General features: G+C 64.2%; 3 protein-coding genes across 3 annotated transcripts; all 3 read right to left on the bottom strand.

Moving 5' to 3' along the window:
- Window positions 1-1,148: 1,148 nt before the first annotated feature.
- EMIHUDRAFT_446612 (hypothetical protein) lies at window positions 1,149-2,711 on the bottom strand. The gene is made up of 2 exons (XM_005757295.1): window positions 2,371-2,711; window positions 1,149-2,228 (listed from the first exon to the last, which is right to left on the bottom strand). The coding sequence occupies exons 1-2, from the start codon at window positions 2,674-2,676 to the stop codon at window positions 1,551-1,553; spliced, it is 984 nt and encodes a 327-aa protein (XP_005757352.1). The 5' UTR covers window positions 2,677-2,711; the 3' UTR covers window positions 1,149-1,550.
- Window positions 2,712-7,755: 5,044 nt separating this feature from the next.
- On the bottom strand, window positions 7,756-9,659 carry EMIHUDRAFT_250374 (hypothetical protein; the record flags this gene model as incomplete). The annotated part of the gene is made up of 3 exons (XM_005757294.1): window positions 7,756-8,025; window positions 8,110-8,207; window positions 8,234-9,659. 3 exons carry the CDS (start codon window positions 9,657-9,659, stop codon window positions 7,756-7,758), a joined length of 1,794 nt encoding a protein of 597 aa, XP_005757351.1.
- Window positions 9,660-10,865: 1,206 nt separating this feature from the next.
- On the bottom strand, window positions 10,866-13,784 carry EMIHUDRAFT_250373 (hypothetical protein; the record flags this gene model as incomplete). Its single annotated transcript, XM_005757293.1, has 4 exons — window positions 10,866-12,737; window positions 12,817-13,353; window positions 13,430-13,648; window positions 13,722-13,784. Coding segments are annotated over 4 exons (2,691 nt in total), but the record flags the coding sequence as incomplete, so codon positions are not given.
- Between the last annotated feature and the right edge of the window lie 415 nt (window positions 13,785-14,199).

Raw genomic sequence — 14,199 nt, 5'->3', positions numbered from 1 at the left:
AGGAGGCGAAGAGGGCGCCGTCTGCCTGCACGCTCGAGGAGGAGCGGAGGGCGAAGGCTGCGGCAGAGCTTCGCGCACAGGAGGAGAGGGCGGCGCAGCTGGCTGCTGAGCAGGAGTCGGCGAGGCGGGCGGAGCGCGAGGCGGCAGAGCTAGCGGGTGCCGCAGAGCAGGCGGCGTTGCGCGAGGATGCGGAGCTGGCAGAGGCGCTGCTCCGGTCAGAGGTGGATGCAGAGGAGGCGCTGGTGCGTCGGGTGTCGCGGTGCGAGGAGGCGGTGAGCAGCGAGTCGACCGGCGGCGGCGGGGACTTGCCGCGGCGTGTCGAGCGGCTGGAGGCGAGCCTCGGCGCGGCGACCGAGGGCAGCCTCGAGGAGCGGGTCGGCGCCATCGAGCGCTTGATCGGGCCAGAGGCGGGAGAGGCGGCGGAGCAGCATCTGCCAGTCACCGAGCCGCTTGCTGCCGTCTCACTAGCCGACGCCGGCCTCGACACGGGGCGGCCGGCTGCCCCCGAGTCCACGATGGGGGGCGAGACCACGTGCATCGTGTGTTTCGCGAGAGTCAAGTCGCATGCTGCGGTTCCGTGCGGGCACTTGTGCGCTTGCGGGCCATGCTCTGAGCTGATGCGAGAGTGCCCTTACTGCCGCGAGCCAGTGATGATGTGGATGGTTCCGCGTCCGGTCTAGGCGGGCCGCCCTGGATTCGAGAGAGTTGGTTTTGTGTTGGATTCGATGTTGATGGCTGGCGGGTGGCGGAGAGGCGGCGTGGGGAGAGTCCCGGGCGGGGCGAGAGGCGAGGCCGAGGGAGAGGGCTGGAGGAGGGGCGAGAGGTGGCGGGGGGCGGGAGTTGCGACTCCCGGGGGGGGGGCGACGCGACGCAGAGCCGGAGGGCGGGGCGGCCGTGCGACCCTTTGAGACCGAGGCCGTGCGAGCAAAAAGAATTTGCGGAATTTACGGCCCTTTCCCTGCGAACCGCGCACCCCTCAGCGAGGCTAGGGCTCTCAGTCTAGCCCGTAACCCGCGATCCCGATGATCCGGGTTCCGGCCCGCTGGGTGCGCTTCTTTGTTCTTATAGCTCCCCGGCGCCGCGGCGCGCGGGCGCGGCGCCTCGCTGGAAGCTGGATGTGAGGCTAATGACTGCACTCCAAGTACTCCAAGTGCTCCGACAGACACAGAAAAATATACGACGCTCGCGAGAGAGCGCCTTCGGCGAGACACACTGCACACTCTCTCCAAACTGAAAACTCTCCTCTCTCTGAGACCTCCCTTCTCCGCTCCCGACCCGGCATGCGAACAACATGACAACCCACCTACCCACGCTCTCGCCCAGTGCGAGAGCTGTGGGCACCTCTCCCACTGCACAAGGGCCTCCGCGGCGCGCGACTCACACAATGATACACAATACAGGCGCGCGCCGTCACGCACAGACCCCCCCCCCCCCTCCCTCCCCCGCCCCCCCCGCGCGCGCTACGGCGCGGCGCGGCGCACGCCCGGCAGCAGCTCCTCCATCCTCCCGCAGCTGCGGCTACTACGGCTGCGGCTCCTACACGCCCCAACTCAGCCGCTCGAACTTCCACATCCGGACGTGCTGCTCGACGACGTCCTCCTATCAAACAGAAGAACACTAGTGTGGCACTCGTTTTCTTTTTTGTAGGCTGGTCGAAGGACAGCTTCCCTCGTCAGCGTCCACTGCATTGGGTCGAAGCTCGCCTCGACGTCGCTCTCCATGTTAGCGAGGTAGTCGAGGACGTAAGGCTCGCCGGAGAGCATCATGTCGTTTGGGCGGAAGCCGGGCCAGATGTCGGCCACGAGCACCTTGTCCCTCGCAAGCCGCAGAGCATTGCGGATGCAGCGGCGGCGCGCGTAGCCGGGCATCTCGTGCGTCGCGAACATGAGCGTGGCCACGTCGAAGCTGCCCGCCTCGCCGAACGCCTCGGCGTTGGCCACCACCCGCTCGTGCACGTCCGGCCGCCGCAGCCGCGAGACCGCGAGCATGTTCGGCGACGTGTCCACGGCGGTCACCTTGCCGGCGCGCGCGCACGAGAATCCGACGCCGGAGCAGAGGTCGACCACGGTCTGTCCGGCGGCGGAGAGCTCGCTCTCGTGGATCTGCTTGCGCGCGTCGACGCCTCCGTAGGCCAGCTTGTCGATCAAAAAGGTCGAGAAGGGGACGGCGAGCGCGTGCAGCCAGCCCCGCCAGCCCGTGTTGCCAAAGTTGTGGATCCGCGGGTCCTCCTGCGGAAAGGGGGAGGGGGAGGGGGAAGGGGGGTGCAGTCATGGACCGCCGGAGGGGCCTCGCTCGCCGCCGCGCCGCGAGGGTTGCGGCCGCAGGGCACAGAGTGGGCCGCGCGCGGGCTGTGTGAGCGACGGGACGCACCCAGTAGTTTGCGTGCTCGCCGAGCCGCTCGAACCGCAGGGCGCGGTCGTGCTCCCACTCGAAGATCCTCGCCACCCGCGTCTGCTCGCTCTCCAGGAAGGTCGCCGCCCGGGTCTGCTCCTCACGGAGAAAGGTCTCAAAGTCCCCGTCACATGCGCCATTCCGAGGGGGCAGCGAGGGGAGGAGCGGCAGCGGCTTGGCGGGCAGCAGCGAGTTCTGCGGCAGCGGGCGAGGCGCCTTGGGCCGGCCCTCCGGCCCAGGCGCCAGCGAGAGCGCTGCCGACAGGAGCGCCGCCGACAGCGCCATCTCTCTTGTGGACGGGTGTTTGCCGCCGAATCGCGACGGAACCTTCTCTCCATCGTCCTTGCTGTCCTCCTATGCAACACCGGGGCTACGCCTCTCCGCCACCCAGCGAGAATAGGCGAGAGACTGCGAAGTGAGATAGGAAGAGGCGGACGCCCAAGGGCGGGCGACGGCTAGCGCACCCCACCCCTCTCCTTAAAATCCCTGTGTGGTGGCGGCGTGCCGTCCTCCCATCCCGCCAGCCACCTATTTTGGTCGACAGAGGCGTTTTCGTGCGGTCTGCCAGTCGCTGCTGATAGCCGATTTATTTATAATCGCAAGCGGTGTCTCGAGGGTCGTTTGCGAGGGGCTCATCCTGGCTAGCCAGATCCGCCTGGGCGCATGCAGTCTTGCTTTTGCGCACCCTAGCCTTATTTTGGTCGACAGAGGCGTTTTCGTGCGGTCTGCCAGTCGCTGCTGATAGCCGATTTATTTATAATCGCGAGCGGTGTCTCGCGGGTCGTTTGCAAGGGGCCCAGCCTGGCTAGCCAGATCCGCCTGGGCGCATCCAGTCTTGCTTTCGCGGTAACCAGCCTTGTTTTGGTTGATAAACGTGTTTTTGTGCGGTCTGCCAGTCGCTGCTGATAGCCGATTTATTTATAATCGCGAGCGGTGTCTCGCGGCTCGTTTGCGAGACGCCCAGCCTGGCTAGCCAGATCCGCCTGGGCGCATCCAGTCTTGCTTTTGCGCACCCTAGCCTTATTTTGGTCGACAGAGGCGTTTTTGTGCGGTCTGCCAGTCGCTGCTGATAGCCGATTTATTTATAATCGCGAGCGGTGTCTCGCGGGTCATTTGCGAGGGGCTCATCCTGGCTAGCCAGATCCGCCTGGGCGCATGCAGTCTTGCTTTTGCGCACCCTAGCCTTATTTTGGTCGACAGAGGCGTTTTTGTGCGGTCTGCCAGTCGCTGCTGCCAACCTCGCTTCGCGGTGGCGGGTGGGGTAATTAATTATTAATTAATTAATTATTAATTAATAATCATATAATCATCTGGCGGCGGCGCGGCGCGGCGGCGGGCGGCGCGGAGCGGGGCGGCGCGAACATTGTACTGAACGGGCCAGCTAGCTGGTCTTTGAGTCGGCGCAATGGTCGCGCCGCCCTCGACTCAAGGGGCTGCCTTCCACACGTCGCTGCTCAGGCCGGGGGAGGGGGGGAGACCTCCTCGTCCTGTTCCTCGCGGAACGGGAGCGGCGGCCTCTCCTTGCCCGGTCTGCGATGCAGGGCGGTGGTCGTGCCATCTTCGCTTCGTACTCGAAACCACCACGCGCAACCGTCGCCGGCGCGCGACACGTTCCCGTAGGCCGGACTGTCCTCGTCGAGAGTGTGTGCCGCCAAGGCGGGACACAGTCAGGGGCAGTGCCGACGGGACGCGGCTCGAAGGGTGTGGCTCCGCAGCGCGGCTGGCACTCGTCGCAGAGGCCTCACCTTCAAAAAGTCGGGCATGGCTCTCCCCGCAACTTTCTCGCTAACACGCGCGCACCGCCGAGCCTGGGGCGGGCGCGCTGCAGCCGCGCGTCTAACTTCGTCATAGTCGCACGACACCGGGTACGGGACTGGCACTGCAAAGGCGACGGCTTAGAAGCCGTCGCCCTCACAGATGCCGTCCTCCTCACAGAGGGCGTCGTCAGACTGGTAGTCAGGCGGATGGTCGAATCCGCGAGCACCGTGGTGCTCGCCGAGAGGACCATCCCCATCATCCTCCGACTCCATCCCCTTCCCCCCCCCCCCCCCTCGCTCCCGCCGCGCCCCCCGCCGGCGCCCGTCGCGGGACTTCCTGCCCCCCCGCCAGCGCCGTGGGCCGGGCCGCTCCGCAACTCCTCCAGCTCCCCCTCAAAGAGGAGGACCGTGCCCAAAATTCTTTTTTTCCGTGGTAAATTCTTTTCTCGTTTAAAATTCTTTTCTTTTGAGCTCTATCTTCTTTTACCCTGGCAATTTCCTTTCAACCCTCTGGGGGGGCGCGGGGGCCGCCCTAGAGGGCACCCATGCAGGCGCCGATCTGGTACAAATTCTTTCCGCGAGCCCGCGATTTCTTTTCCTGTACTTTCACTCCTTGCTGGGTATGTTCTTTTTTCTCGCGATGTCTAAACCGCCGCGCCGCCGCTCGCGCCGCCTCGCCCCCGGGGCCACCTCCTCCTCCTCCGCCGCCCCCTCGCCGGACACGCCGCCGCCCGCCCGCCTCCTCGACCTCCCCACGGACCTCCTCGAGCGCGCCCTCTCCCGCTGCGACAGCCCCCTCGACATCGCTCGCGCCGCGGCCGTCTCGCTGCTCTTCCACTCTTCGCTTGCGGCGGAGGCCATCCGCTTGTGGGCGCAAGAGCGCGGCTTCGAGCTGCCGGCGCAGCCAGAGGGCGAGAGCTGCGCCGTGCGGTGGCTGTGCTTTGCTGCGTTGCTGTGCGAGTCCAACCCGCCGGCGAGGGTGGCAGCGGGCTTCCGGCACAGCCTCTTCATCGACGGCGAGGGGCGGCTCTCGTCGTGCGGAAAGGCTGAGTTATGGATGCCGGGCATTCTCGGGCACGGCGAGGGCGTGACGCGGCTCAACACGCCGACCCGCCTCCCCTCTACATCGCTGGGAGGCGAGCGCGCCGTGAGCGTGTCGGCTGGAGGCTTCGACAGCCTCGCTCTCACCGCCGACGGCACCTTCTGGAGCTGGGGCAGCGGGGAATCGGGCCGGCTGGGCCACGGCGACGAGCAGACCCAGCCGCTGCCAAAGAAGGTCGAGGCCTTTGCTGGGCAGCGCGTCGTCGTTGTGTCGGCTGGAGGCATCCACAGCCTCGCCCGCACCGCCGACGGCGCCGTCTGGAGCTGGGGCTATGGAGCCCTTGGCCAGTTGGGCCACGGCGACACGCAGGACCAGCTGCTGCCGAAGAAGATCGAGGCCTTCGCTGATCAGCACGTAGTCGCTCTGTCAGCTGGGCAGTACCACAGCCTCGCCATCACCGCTGACGGCAGCGCCTGGAGCTGGGGCGGTGGATTGTTCGGTAGGCTGGGCCACGGCGACCAGCAGCAGCAGCTGCTGCCCAAGAAGATCGAGGCGTGGGCTGGGCGGCGCGTCGTCACTGTGTCGGCTGGAGGTCAGCACAGCATCGCCATTACCGCCGACGGCGCTGTCTGGAGCTGGGGCAATGGAGCCGATGGCATGCTGGGCCACGGCGACCAGCAGACCCAGCTGCAACCCAAGAAGATCGAGGCCTTTGCTGGGCAGCGCGTCGTCGCTGTGTCGGCTGGAGCCGGCCACAGCCTCGCCATCACTGCTGACGGCGCCGTCTGGAGCTGGGGCAATGGAGGCTGTGGCCGGCTGGGCCACGGCGACGAGGAGTGCCAGCCGCTACCGAGGAAGGTCGAGGCCTTTGCGGGGAAGCGCGTCGTCGCTGTGTCAGCTGGAGCACACCACAACCTCGCCCGCACGGGTGATGGCGCTGTTTTTGCCTGGGGCGAGGGCGGCCGCGGCTGCCTAGGACACGGAGAGGACCTGTCGGACCAGCTGCTGCCCAAGAGGGTGGAGGTATGGGCGCAGTGACCAGGAGGGCACTCTAGTCGGCCCCGAGCGCAGCTCACGTTGTTGTATCACTTGTGCCGGATGAAGTAGTATGCGGGCCGCCGCACGCCTTGAAAATTTTAGCTTGAGAAAATAAATGGAAGGGAGAGGAACGGCAGTCGGCACGGGCCGCCACAGTGTGCCCCACAGTAAATTCAAGGAAAGGAAAGAAGAACACAATAATCCAGACCATAGCGGCCGATGCACTAGCCCCAGCCGTCGGGGGGGTGTTGCCGGCGCTGGTAGATGATCTCTCGGAGAAGAGCCGGAGGGACCTTGGCGCCGGGGTCACGAGGAACTTGCAAGTCGTGGCCGAGGCGGCGACGGGCGCGGTGCAGAGGTGGATCCAGCTCAATGATGAGGCTACGGCGCGCATAATGAAGAGAGAGGAACACATCGAGTGGCTGAGGAAGCTCTTCACTGGGTGGAAGGAGGCTCGGCCGGCCTTGAGGGAGTCGCGGAGGAGGAGGGATAATGGAGGTAACGTGGGAACAGGCCAACAGCCAGTGGGACGAACGAGGGGGGCCGCGACGGCGGCTCAAGCGGGAGGGAGCGGAGACGGTGGGCAGCGACCGAAGTGGGTGAGACTGATGATGCTCCTTCGACTTAGGGAGCGGTTCAGCTGCTGGGCGGGCTCAGGCTGGTGCTCACGCGAAAAGGAATCGGGAGTGTCACACGGAGGCGGCCATTGTGGCGCGCGCTCCTTGTGTCTACGTGGGTCGAGTTTTTTTCGCACACATACTCACACACGCTCACGCCGGTCGCCGCACAACCTTCAACACCGCCTCGCTACTACGGTCTACGCAGCGATACAAATCACAATTATCACAAAAGTTACAACAACGCAGCGGATGCTCGAACGACTGACCTTCGGACGCACGCGGCACGGACATCGGACGCAGCTCACGGTACCCCGGCACGCACGCGTACCCCGAGGGGCATGCTCCAGATTCAGAGTACATGCTCAGCATGCTCGCTCCCCATTCGCCTCGCCGTAGCCCACCCTTCACGGCGAGCCGGTGTCCCGGTGTCCCTGGCGCCCCCCCCCCCGCCCCCCCCGATCCTCCAAGCCCACAAGCGGAGGGCGCACGCCCCGGCTCCATCCTTCCTCCGAGCTCCGTTCGGCTCGACGGCGGCAAAATCGTCCTCGGGCACGCGGGGCCCTGACAGGAAGTAATTGAGTACAGAAGCTGTAGCCGCGGCGCCTCGCCACCGGCGGGCTCTGTGGTCGCTTGCCGGTCTGTGCGACCGTGCCCCGAGCGAAGGAGCACGTGGCTAGCGCGTTCACGCCGCATGCGCGTGTGTATGCGTCATACTGTGCGATGCGTGCTACCAGCACGCACCTGGCGAGAGCCGTGCTGGCGAGGCCTCGTCCAGCAGGATCTCCACTAGATCTCCACTGGTGCGCCTTCCGTGCTAATTTGCTCGTTGCGAGGTCTGCTGTCCAATTGGCCAGCCTCCACAGTTGGCGAAATTGTGGAGGCTGAGGCTGGTCAGTTGTCCCGAGTCTTAAGACCGCGTGGTGCTCTGACAGTACTGTCGGTTGTCGGCGCCACCGTCTCCCAGCCTCGGCGCGGCGTTTGCGGCGTATAGACGGCAAGCGTTGGCCTTGCCCGTGCTCGCAAAGTCAAAGGCAGCGCAGGTGTCGCTGCCATCGCACGCTGCAGCGCACAAAACCTTGTCGCCAAAGTCACCGCCATCATTCGACGCACCATATTGACCCTGCCCGGTCTGGCAGAGGTAAGGTGGGCTCTCCGCCCTGCAAGTGTTCGCCAGCGCCTGGGAGCAAGCAAGCACGGTCAGTTGAGGGTTGTTATAAATCGTGCTTGGGTCAGTTGAGGGAATCGTCAGGCCCCGTCCAACGTTGGCGAGCAGCGGGAGGCTGAGGCTGGTCAATCGATGGTTGCTATAAATCCCAAGGCTGTCACCAATGTTGGTGAGCTTGGGGAGGCTGAGGCTGACTAGCAATTGTACAGCTCGAGGTCACTTCCAACGTCGGTGAGCAGCGGGAGGCTGAGGCTGGTTATAGAGTCGGAGGCCAATATGGAGATGGATCCTTCGACGTTGGCGAGCTTGGGGAAGCTGATGCTGGCAATTCTTGTGTAGTCTATGGTAAGCTGTCCGAGGTTGGTGAGCAGCGGAAGGCTGAGGCTGGTCAGCTCATCGCGGCCGTAATAGAACCCAAGGTACCCGACGTTGGCGACCAGTGGCATGCTGAGACTACGCAGTAAGTTGAACTCAAAACGAAGGCTGTTGACGTCGGTGAGCCGCGGCAAACTGAGGCTGGTCAGGTATGTGTTGCTGTCAAGTGAAATGGAGCCCGCGCGTGCAAGCAAGGGGAAGCTGAGGCTGGCCAGGGCGTCTTGGTTGTAGATGTTGATGTTGCTGACCGTCTGCAGGCAGCCCAGCGTGATGTCGCCGCTTTCGCCCTCTGCGACGAGCGTCTTAGTGATGCTGGTGCAGCCCATTGTCCGGGCCGCTGTCAGGGTGACCTTGTCCGAGTCGCACACAACTGCACGGCACGCTGACCGCGTGGTGCTCTGACAGTACTGTCGGTTGTCGGCGCCACCGTCTCCCAGCCTCGGCTCGGTGTTTGCGGCGTATAGACGGCAAGCGTTGGCCTTGTCGGTGTTCGCAACGTCAAAGGCAACGCAGTCGTTGCTGCCATCGCACACTGCAGCACACGCAGCCCTGGAGTTGTCGCCAAAGTCGCCGCTAGCATACGACCCACCAGATTCACCCCGCCCCGCCTGGCAGAGGAAAGGTGGGCTCTCCGCCCTGCAAGCGTACGCCAGGGTCCGGGAGCAAGCAGCATCGTTCCATAGACCGTTGCTGCCGAACATCATGGCACAGTCCTCACCTCCGCTGTCGTTTGGTTCGCCGATATTCCAGTTGGCGTAGCTCATGGCCTCCCCGACGGCCCACGTTGACCACGCACCCTCGCTCTCACCGTCGGTGGCTCCAATCCATACCTTTGCGGTGCCCGCGGATTCCTTAAGCTCGTCGTTTTCGCTTTCGGACAGGATGTAGGCCAGCTCGAGCCCCCGGCTCTCGCAGTCAGCCTTGGCGTCTGCCCAAGTCTTGGTGGGCGAATTGTAGACCACAAACGTCCCAGAGGCGCCGGCCGTAGTCTCCTTCTGCGAAGCTACCATGCGCGAAGCGCCCGCTCGGGACGGCGCGTCGGGCAGCACAGCATAAGTCAGCCCTCGCACCGGCCCCTTGCTGCTTACGTGCTTGTCCTGGAGAGCGAGCCCCTCACGAAGCCGAGCGAGCTCCTCGAGTGCCGCGTCCGACGCCTTGAGCGACGCGTCCCTCTCATTGACCGCTGCGGCGGAGCTCGCCCGGTTGTCCGTCGCGGCGGACAGGGCATGGCCCACGACGGCGGCGGTCGCGGTCAGGAAGAGCCTCAGCATTACTCTTCTCCTGCAGTCTATTTTTGGGCTGTAGGGGCGTTTTTACGTAACAAGTCAGGCGAGACACGGAAAGCGAGAGAGAGAGAGGAGGCAATCGGAATTCTAGGGGTTGGGCTGCAGTCTATTTTTGCACCAGAGATTTGGTTTATCGTACACTATGGAAGAAACTTGTTTCTGTAAGGTACCCAGTCCTCACATTATTTATTCCGACACCAGCTGCCAGGGCAATCCCCAACTTTTTGTGGGGCCAACACCACCACGGCTGATTGGATGATGAGTGCTTCCAGCTCGAGCGCGGCTGTCGACCATGAAAAGTCCAACGCGCTCGTCGGTGACGGCGTCCCCGGATTTCGCCGCGCTCGGCGAACCTCGACAGCGCTTTCGGTGGCGTGCAGCTCTTTGCGACAGAAGCCTGGAGAGCAGCTCCTCTGCTGCTCACACACTCTGCACAGTTGACTCAGCCTACTGTGCGGCTGCCACAGCTGTGACAGCGATGGGCTCGCCCTCACTGGCCCTCAGTCACTTGTGCTGCGGCTTGTGTGAGCGACACTGCTCGGCGACTGCCGGCACACTGTGAGACCATGGGTGTGAGGTCAAACCACGCTACCAGCGCTTGGTCACATCGGCCCCGAGGTCAGATCCATCTACTCTGTTGATGACAAGACTTGTCTACTGGCTGGAGCCGAGCAGGAGGGCCCAGCGCACAACCCCTGGTCAACTCAGGGTCCACACCCCGTTCTACTCTGTTGATGGCAACACTTGTCTACTCGCTGGAGCCGAGCAGGAGGGCCCGGCGCACAACCCCTGGTCAACTCAGGGTCCACACCCCGTAGATAGAGTCTTCATAGAGGCTCAAGTGTGACATAACTCATATCTCACATTTACTTTTGATAAACCAGGGGCCGATCCACACAACAATCCTTTCACACCGGACGGTAGAGCCGAATCTGACGGCCAGAAAGCTCACCAGCCTCGCAACACATGCCATACCCATCCCTGACAAGCGTGGTTTGACTCACAGAAGCCGCAGGCCACGTGGAGACATAGCTACGTGACCGCGCAAAACACGCCCGGAGACTGCTCACATCCTGATATCCCGGGCTCCAACAATGGTCCCACCATCGGGCCTATCGCGGTCCGACGCCCACAGGTACCGGGTGCACCCAGCCTGGCCGCAGGAGGGCGGGCCCGGGCCGAACCTCCCACTCAGAGGTCCATTGAAGTCGTCCGCGGCACACCATATAGGTCAAGCATTACAGACACCCATTCAGCGGGAACGGAAAAATTATTCCCGCGGGACCACGGGTCGTTCTGCAGCTTCTCGGCTGCGAGCATTACCTGCTTCAGACTATCTGCTGACCGCACGGGCTGCGTATGGTTGATCTCAAGTTGGGGCACCTTCGCAAAAGGAATTCCGACGTGCATGTAACCATCAAATTTGCGGCACAACTCACGCAACGGCACAAAGAAGGCTTGCAACGAGTTCTCTGTGTCTGCCGTACGAAGAAGTGATTGCGCAAATGTTCCCCACACCGCCCGTTGCATGATGAGTCGATCGATTCGACGGACCTGCAGCCCTTGAGGCCATTCAAGCTCGACGAAGATGTGATGAAGAAAGCCCAGGTTGAACACCTGAACAGCGTCTAACATAGTCAGGTTGGTACGAACAAAGCCCCCAATGCGCTGAGGTGGTGACACTTTGCCTGTTAGACGCAGTGCCTCTGGCCAATGTGACATGTACAAGGTCTTGAACTTTGACGGCTCTGAGTGTAGCAGCATAAGCCCTTGACATAGCAGGGAAGTGTCGACGTCGATAAAGACATGGTCATCATTCTGAAGGAAGAAGACAAGCCGCCCTGAGTGCTTGTCGGATCCGATTGAGCTCATAAGCCATTTCCATTTGGCTTGTGTCAATATGCGTGTAAATTCCAAGTGCTGAAGGCGGCTGCCGAGGGAAGAAGTCAGCTCGTTCTCTAGGTTTTGCCTTTGACTGCTGAACTCCTCGTCGAGTTGGATGAATAAGTAGAAACCATTGATGGGGAGATCAAAATATGAGCGCATCGCATGGCGAAATACCTGCAGCCTGCTGTACCGATTTCCCCTACTCCGCTTGTTTGTAATGAATGTGCTGAGCAGAAGATCCATGCTGATCGGGCAGTGTGGCCTGCGCCGACCGGCGTTGAGTTGCTTGTGGGTGCTGATGTTGTCTCTCCGCTGCCAATGGTCTCCCTCAGCGAACGGCCACGTCGGAACGTCGCCAGAAACAAGATATGCATTCTGCGACGGTGACACTGGCGATGCCAGCGGAAGCATCGCGAGTAGAAGCAGCCACGCGCCGTGCCCCGTCCGGCACCGCACGAGGCGCCCCGATTTGCTCCTCCGCACCGAGAGCAGCACGCCGCCGCACGCTCCGAGCAGCAAGAACAAGGCGGCCCAAAGCTGACCGCGCAGCTGTGCGCGGCCAGGCGCGGAAGAGGAGTGTCCGCTGATGAAGGGAAAGTTGAACGGGGAGGCGGGGTCGATGGAGAGTTCGTCGGCTGGCGGGGCGGGCGGCTTGTCGGTCCGCGGGCGGCTTGTCGCGTGGTGAGGCTCCTCGTGCCACGCAGGGGCGGCGCAGCGTGGCTGCCAGTCGGCGCACGCACTTGAGACCGAGAAGATATCTGACTCGACCGCGTTCGAGTCGGAGATCTGAGCGGCGCGGACCTCTTCAGGCCACGCCGGCTCCGCGAGAAGAGGGTCGACGGCCCGGCCAAGCTGGAGGAAGAGATCCTTGGTTGGCACTCGATAAACGTCCGTCAATCCGTCAATCGCCCGCCACTCGCCGCCGGCGTGCATGCTAGCGACGGGCGCGCCGAGGCCAGTCTCGACCAGCTTCCGCACCTCCAGCATCCCAGGCTTCCCAGCGTCGGCGGGCCGCAACTCGGGCGACGTGTCGTTCACGGGCAAGACGGTGTCGCGTCCCCGAGCGATGATCCCCGTCCTGTTGCTGTAGACGGGACCGACGAGGTCGAACTCAGGCTCGCCCTTGCGCTCCATGCTGTTGCGCGAGGCTAGGACGGTCTCCAAGTCGGCCTCGGCCTACTCGCAAACACACAGGCAATCGTTCCGTCAGCGGGTTACAAAGCTCGCACACACAAAGAGCCAGAGGGGCGCTCACCGGCTGCTTCTCGTAAATTTCCTTGACGGACGCCGGCGGCTGGCCAATCAGGTGCAACGGCTCGCCCACCGCCTCGTTGACGTCGTCCATCAGTGCTTCCAACGAGCGCCCCTCGTCGTGCCCGCCCTGAACAGAGAGCGGGCTGTTAGTCACGAGCTTGCGCGGCGCGGATACTAGCACGCGCGAGCGAGCACGCACCGGGTGGTTGGCGGGCGCGCTGTCCGACGATACGATGGCCACAAACGAGCTGGTGTCGATGCCGCCAACCTCGCAGAAGCCGTTAAGCGATGCCGGCGCGATCGGCGTTGTGACTGCGGGAAAGGAAGTCGGGGACTCGTGCCACTGCGAGGAGAGAAGCGCGGAGGTGGCAGGGTACGAGGAGAGCGCAAACGCGGTTCCGAGGCAGAGCAGCGCGAGGATGGCAAAGAGGCGGAGCAAGTAGGACGGGCAGAACTTGGGCCAAGAGAACCAGCCGGAGGCAGAGACGGAGCCCTCCGGCGTGGTAATCGTGGTCGTCTCGACGTTGGCCGTCGCGCCCTGAACAGGAGGGCGGGAGACTGGCGGTTGAGCGGCGAGCGGGGGAGGAGGCCGCATGTATGCAGGCGGCGAGCACCGAGTCTGTGGTCGACGGCGTGGAGCCGCGGGGCACCTTGCCGGTGCCGCCGAGGATGCCCTCGTTGCCGTTCGTTCCGAGCAGGGCCCCGAACCGGTTGTTGCCGCCGACCGGGGCGGTGCTCTTGGCGCGGACGATCGGGGCGGACGCGCCCTTGCGCCCCTTCTTGCGGCGCTTCTTGCGGCGCGGGTTCGACGGGGTGGTCCTGTCGGGGATGCCCTGCGCACGCGCAAGCGGTGGGTGCGTCAACAGTTGAGGCTCTGCGTTGCACCGCAGCGTGCGAGGCGCTCACCGCCGGGGCGAGCTTCTCCGCTGGCGGAGACTCCTTGGCCGAGACGGTCCAGTCGGCGTCGCCCTACGCATCAATGAAAGCGGGGTGGGTCAAGGGGTGGGTCGGCAGACGCACGGCGCAGAATGCAAGGCGCTCGCCGCCGCGGCGGGCGTCTCCTCCGGAACCTCCTCGCTCGACGGCAGCGGCGAGGGCGGTGGCGGCGAGGGCGGCGGCGGCGAGGGTGGAGGCAGAGACGGTGGCGGCAAAGAGGGTGGCGGTGACGGTGGCGGCGACGAGGGCGGCGGCGACGGTGGCGGCAAAGAGGGTGGCGGTGACGGTGGCGGCGACGAGGGCGGCGGCGACGGTGGCGGAGACGGTGGCGGCGGCGAGGGCGTTGGCGGCGAGGGCGGCGGCGGCGGGCTGGGCGGCGGCGACGGCGGCGGCGACGGCGGTGAGGGCGAGGGTGGCGGACTGGGCGGCGGAGAGGGTGGGGGCGGTA

This window comes from Emiliania huxleyi (genome assembly GCF_000372725.1).
Source record: "Emiliania huxleyi CCMP1516 unplaced genomic scaffold EMIHUscaffold_913, whole genome shotgun sequence".
In the NCBI taxonomy this organism is placed as follows: domain Eukaryota; phylum Haptophyta; order Isochrysidales; family Noelaerhabdaceae; genus Emiliania; species Emiliania huxleyi.
This window is presented reverse-complemented; position numbering and strand designations above follow the sequence as displayed.